At 42.7% G+C, this 6,737-nt stretch overlaps 1 protein-coding gene across 1 annotated transcript in view; it reads left to right on the top strand.

Annotated features, from left to right (window-relative positions):
• Adcy2 (adenylate cyclase 2) overlaps positions 1–6,737 on the top strand; it is a 384,313-nt gene that overhangs the window by 271,725 nt on the left and 105,851 nt on the right. Inside the window, exons 7-10 of the mRNA XM_021208196.1 lie at positions 451–578; positions 1,996–2,154; positions 3,056–3,188; positions 4,402–4,578. Of these exons, the coding sequence (XP_021063855.1) occupies positions 451–578; positions 1,996–2,154; positions 3,056–3,188; positions 4,402–4,578 (597 nt within the window). The remainder of the gene's footprint in view (positions 1–450; positions 579–1,995; positions 2,155–3,055; positions 3,189–4,401; positions 4,579–6,737) is intronic.

Raw genomic sequence — 6,737 nt, 5'->3', positions numbered from 1 at the left:
TCTGTGTGTGTGTGTGTAGGGAGGAGTCTGCTGTCTGTTAAAGAAAAGGAGAAAAGCCCAAACACAGTAGAGAACAACATAAGACTCTAACACATGTTAAGTCTCGCTGTCTGATTCCGGTCTTCTTAGAATGTTTGCTGTCCTTCTCCATGAGTGTTTAGAGAAGCTGAGACTACAGAGAACAATCTTCCTCTGCTCTGAGGGGAGAACTGCTCCAAAGCAATTTCTCTATGCCTCATGCTTTCCCCTGCCGCATGACGTGTACTGTTTTGGAAATGGGCATGTGTACAGCGGTGGCTAGTTCTCTCTGGGCAGTGGGGAAAGCCCAGGTTCTGACTCCCTCTCTCCATGTCCCCTGTCCATGGGAGCACAGTCAGCAAAGGATGCTGCTGCACAGAACTGAATCATTGTAGCTCAATGCAAATGAGGTCTTCTGATTTCTTTCTCCAGGAGAATGAGTGCATGAGAATTAAAATTTTAGGAGACTGCTATTACTGTGTTTCCGGGCTCCCTATATCTCTCCCTAACCATGCCAAGAACTGTGTGAAAATGGGACTGGATATGTGCGAAGCCATAAAGTAAGTTGTACCACTCAGAAATTCTATTTGAGTGCAGAACAATTTTGAGTTGTAATTCTCACCTGCTGCTATTTCTATTTTCTGTGTACTGGCGCTTACTGTACATTTAAGGGTAGATATGAGGAAATGGATATATTGCGAGTGCTGCAGTCCAGAGAAAGACCGACAAGGCATTTAGTGTCATGGTTATCATCCAAGGATTTCAGTGAAACTGAGTTAATAATTTGTTTCAATGGTGATTAAAACAAGGTCCACTCATTGACTCTGCGATCTGTTATACATTGCCTGTTGGTCTCAGGCATGATTGACGAGGTGATTAAAAATAGTTTGCTTTCTTACGCCCCCAGTAATGGGTGACAGACTGGGGATCTCTCATGCATTCTGGGAAATCTTTGTTCTCTTGTCTCTTACATGAAGGGACAGCATTTGTACTCCTATTATTGGAGCATAAGATGAGTCAGGAAGTCTAGTGAAGAGATGCCTGATGAGGGGAGCCATTTCTTCTTACATCAGTAGTGCATTTTTCTGTAACTTGTAACATCGTCCAATGCCATCATTGTGCACACTCTGGGACATTGTGAGATGATAATAGCTCGCTTTACTGGGCTGTAACAGACCATTGTCTGTCCTTTGCAATGAGATGCTATTGATCTGTGCTTCTTCTCCATTTTCCCTTGAGCAGTTATCCTCAAGTGCTAGGATTATCCTCCTAAACTCTTGTTTTGTGACAATACCTTGAATGCTGAATGATTTAAGTCAACATTACCCAATGTTTCTATCTCTGCTTTCGTGAAATTCTTCATTGACCTCTGTTAATGGTTATCAATACTCATAAAATATTAGATACAATTTTAAATTACATTCATTTTCATAACATTACATATAATTAAAGCTCTTAAAATTATTTTTCTTATTAATTAAATAGTGGGTTCTACTGATAAGATTTAACCTTATGATTATTTAAATCCATATTTAGGCTGAAGTTATTAAGTTCCCAAATAAGTTCATAATATGTTTATCATTGACATACCCCTTAGAAAGCACTAGAGTTGTGAATGGTATTTGAAATGGGGTCTGATACTGCAAGGGCAGTGATGTCTAAAGGTTTTGAATTGAACACATAGCAGGAGGTCACACACAATGGCTCTGTTCTTGATACATGATACTGAGAAATATAAAAGCCGTAGCCAAAATGTTCTGTTAGCCCTGACAGCACTAAGCTGGCCCTGGATGTTGGGGTGAACTTCTGGGGTGACTCAGAGAGAGTCCCCTTCCTCTTGTCCTCTGCCATGGGAAGGTCCATGGTGACATTGCCAAAAGTCTGACATGATCTGGAGAATAAAACACAGGGAATTTAGCTGTGAGCCAAAGGAATAAAAGGACATTCCTGAACTGCGATCACTTCACTTCTCTTTAGGAAAGTGAGAGATGCTACCGGGGTCGATATCAACATGCGTGTGGGAGTGCATTCTGGGAACGTTCTCTGTGGTGTGATTGGTCTCCAGAAGTGGCAGTATGACGTGTGGTCTCATGATGTTACTTTGGCCAACCACATGGAAGCTGGAGGAGTCCCTGGGTAAGACAAATATTGAATTTCTCTCTTCAAGGTGGTGGCTTAAATTAGACACGCCAGGTGAACAAGGTAATAAAGGGTTGCTGAGTTTTACGTGACTACTCTTGCCTGTGTTGGAACCGTGGTATCTGTGTCCAGTGAACTCTTATGAAAATCACAGAGAGAGAGAGAGAGAGAGACAGAGAAAGGAACGAAGGAAGGAAGGAAGGAAGGAAGGAAGGAAGGAAGGAAGGAAGGAAGGAAGGAAGAAAGGAAGGAAATATGTTTAGAGAGGCTCAGGGCCCCAATTCTATAAGCCTTTTAGCCTGTATTCAAGCATATGGATATCACATAGTCAATTCTAAACCCTTATTTATTTGCAAATTTACCAATATTGATCTGAATTACCATTGAATGATTCAGTACAGGCATGGCATCACTCCAGCAGTGGAGCATTGACAAGCCGTAGTGTAAGCATCATAAGCAGCCATAGAGTCCACTTGTGGTTAGTAGTCAGTCGTGTGACTCTCACATGTGCGAGCTGTATGTCAGAGAAGCCAAGGAGCGTGCATTGGGAAGGAAATCCATGCTTTCATACAGTTGAGGCCCTTGTGCTAATAGACCCTGGATGTGGATTTTGACAGATAGTCTCACAGGAAAATTCAGTGTGATCCAACATTTTCTGATGAGGTTCACCAAACTCCCTGTTTGCACAAAGAATCTGAACCTATTAGTCACGTATGACCTCTAGATGCTGTCCTTCAAAGCAGTGGCAAAGTAGCCTATAAACCTCCACTGAAGTCGATATTTCTAAGGACACACTGGCTTTCCTTCACGTGGAAGAGAAAGTATTCCCCAAATCACAAACAAATAGAACACCTTTCTTTACAGTTATCCCTTTATATGTTTAAATTTTCGATTTCAGACGTGTTCACATTTCCTCAGTCACTCTGGAGCACTTGAATGGGGCTTATAAAGTGGAGGAAGGAGACGGTGAGATAAGAGACCCATATTTAAAGCAGCATTTGGTGAAAACCTACTTTGTAATCAACCCCAAGGTCAGTACCACTGTGCAGTGTTTATAATTAGCTCGTTATTTCTGTGACTGGGAAGGAAGAGCAAAAGTATTGTTGCAGGCAGTGCTTTTAGCCAGGAATTCTCTGCTACTCCTCACCCTTAAACCACTTTAAATGCAATCAATGGCTTGATTATAGAAGACACTTTGTAATGATAAATTCAAGTATTTATTCAGAAAACATTTTAAATGTATCTCCTGTCTGTATGCTGGGGGAATGAAGGATGATGGTTAGGGTTATTGTAGAGATATGTCTATGTTAGTGTGTGGGCTTTTTGTATAATACTGCATGTGAAAGGCTCTTAGTGTATATAGCCTTGAAATCTGTGAGTTGAGAGGAAATATTTTATTGAAGCTATCAAAACATAAGAATCTAGTGAGATGAACTAAGATAACTGAAAAAAGAGAGGAGATATTTCATGATTAACAAGCAAACCTCACAATCCATTGCCAATCCATTTGTGAAAATATAGATACATACAGATCTGCTTCCCTTGTGTTCCAGAGAGCCCATCACCTGGGAGATGTACAGACAGGACAGCATGGCCTCTTCTTGTGTGCACACTGCCTGTTTGATGAAATCAAGGGACTCTGGGCTTTCAGTGTTGTAAACTTATCTCAGATTCCTGACACATTGGCATTAACATCATTGTCAGTTTAAGACCCTGAAACCCCAGGCAGTTGCATAACTGTCCAAGCAGTACCTCTAGTAAATGGTACAGAACACAGCAAGAGGGGCTTTAGAGCCATGTCAGCCAAGATCACAAAATCAAGATCAAATTCATGAGCATCTGGCTGTGATAGCTTCCCTGAAGCCTGGTTCACCTTTAGGGACACACTTTTGATTAGCTTCACAGTTGACCTAAAGGTACATGTGTGATGGGTATCGGGAGTAACAAGCAGATGGTGTGATCATGTATTCAGGCCAAGAACACCAAAACACAGGTGTGTGAGGCCACCTAGCATGACCAACACAGCCAAACCTAGTTACAAAACCGTCAACACAAACCAAAGAAGATCTTAAGTTCTGCCAAAGGGTCTACTTTATGCGTTGTTATTAAATATCAAGTGCAGGTGAGTTTTACTATCTAGAAAAAAAAAAAATTCACTTGGCCAAATGAGGCTGGAGTAGGACCAGGGAAGGGATGAGTAGAGTTGGAATGTGCCTATTGTGATGCTCTGCTTCTCCTCCCAAGGGAGAAAGACGGAGTCCTCAGCATCTCTTCAGACCTCGACACACTCTGGATGGAGCGAAGATGAGAGCATCTGTCCGCATGACCCGGTACTTGGAGTCCTGGGGAGCGGCCAAGCCGTTTGCACATCTGCACCACAGAGATAGCATGACCACAGAGAATGGGAAGATTAGCACCACGGTATGCTTGCCTTGGAGTCATGGGCATGGTGGGAGGGCTGGGAGCTCCTGTCCCAGCCACAAACCAGCCATTGCCAGCCAAAATCATGCTTGTCAGCAATGATGGTGACCTCTGAGTCCACGGGTGATGAAATGGATTAACCAAGCTCTTCTTTCTCTTATGAAAAGTGTATGATACCTTGAGCATCTAACGAAAGCAGTTGTGAAGCCAAGATATCCTGCTCATGGGCATTATCAAGTCTATTCAAGTTCAGGTGTGCAGGCTCTACAACAATCTGCCTGACCCTTCGCTGTGTTTCCCTGTTCCGGTTCCAACCAGAAATGCCAAAGCTTCTCACAGTGGGGACTCTTGCAATAAGATGCAGAGAAGAATATAGAAGATAGAGCCAGAGGAAGCAGGAAGGGTGAACTCAGTTGAATCACTAACACAATCTTAAAAGCATGCTTCAGTCTCGAAGCAGAGTCCAGTTTCATGTGTGATGGCAGGATAAAGTTGAGATAAGATGCAATGTTTTATGGTTCTCATTGGCTAAGAAAGAGCAAGGCAGGCTGTCAGGTGAAAGTCAGTTTTCCACCTTCCCTCTTCTCCACACCTCAGACTTGACAACAAATCCTTAAGTCCTGCAGGTGGGGGCCATGCAGCCTTGAGATTATCACATAATTATATCATTTCCCCTTCCTTTCGTACCTGCCAACCCCCCCCCAACATAGCCCTCCTTCTGTCTTTCAAATTCACTGACTCTTTTTTTTTTTTCCACTAATTGCTGTTACATACCTTACTTAAAAATAGATGTAAACCAAGAGAAGATTGTGAGTGATCAGTCAACAGAAGACAGTGTTGGGACAGATCCTGGAGTTTACATTCTAATGGTGAGGGAGATCACAGTGGAATAAGATCAATGAATAGCGCTATCTCAGCTTCAATAAGCACTGTGAAGAAGGTAATTTTAAGTGTATCAGGGAGTGAAATGGTGTCTGTCCTAGTGGGATGTGGGGATGAACCTCTCAGATGAAGGTCAAAAGTGAAGCTCCTGAGGGGAGCTGGCAGGAGCGCGAGGTCAAGTCCCTCAAAAGAAGTGAGTGTGGAATGATGGAGCAGGACTGCAGAGATTCTGAGAGAGAGAGATGTCCTCCTCTTCCTCCTGAGGGTGTAGCAGCAGGCACTGTGAGGCATATACTCCAGGTCTACTTGGAAAGGGGAGCAGATGAGACTTGGTGGCAAAATGGATCCATGTCAGCAGCAGGTCTCACAGCTGGAGGATGAGGACAGATTGAGGTGATAAATGTAAGGGGCAGTCAAGTTACTTAAAATAGAAAAACCATAATCTTTCCAATAACCACCATCACGTTGGCATGGCTTCTTCATATCTCAGTCCAACAAGGAAGGGCATGGGTGGTTGTGCAAGCCTGAGACATACGAGAGAGGTTGACACTGGAGAAGCCACTGTGGAACCTGAAGCTCAGCGTGAAACCATCGGGAGAGAGGGATCCATGCTGGGGTCATCGAGCACTCAGGGGCACTTAGAAAAGGCACCCCAGGTTCTAGTCTCCAGTTCCCAATTATAATCAATATTCCCAGTTTTAAAAAAAAATGAAGCATCAGTTTGTTTGAACATACTGTTCAAGCTTTTACTCTAATTCCACAGCAAGTGTGCAAAGGCATCCCCATGGATTTTTGTTTGTTCCGTTGATTAGTTTTTAACTCTCTGGCTGTTATTAGGCAGCGAGCTATCTCTACTGTCACTTCCAACCCATGTCTCCATTCCAGTCTTTCTGGAACCTCCTGTGCTCATATGACATTTCCTCTTCCTGTCCATTGACTCCAGAGACCACCTGTTTAATCCTGGGTGCCATTTCTTACAGCCTGGTATGCCAATCAGTCCATGGACAGATATTGACAGATATTTTTATGTTTTCAACACTGTCAGATATTTGTGTGATTGCTGAGATTCATTTCCAGTTGATTGTGAATTTATGGCAACTCTAATGACGTCTTCTGCAAGCCACCGTTTGAAGCTAAAATTGAGCATTTTAAGATTGTAAACTTTTAAAAAGCCAAAATATGTTGCTACTCCCCGCATCTCAATAGCCAATGTTTATGGATTACACCAACACTTTTATTAATCATTGTATTCATTTACATTTCTTTTTTTTTTTTTT

Source organism: Mus pahari, chromosome 11 (assembly GCF_900095145.1).
Source record: "Mus pahari chromosome 11, PAHARI_EIJ_v1.1, whole genome shotgun sequence".
Classification (NCBI taxonomy): Eukaryota; Metazoa; Chordata; class Mammalia; order Rodentia; family Muridae; genus Mus; species Mus pahari.
Note: the sequence above shows the minus strand (reverse complement) of the source record. Positions and strands in the feature narration are given on the sequence as shown.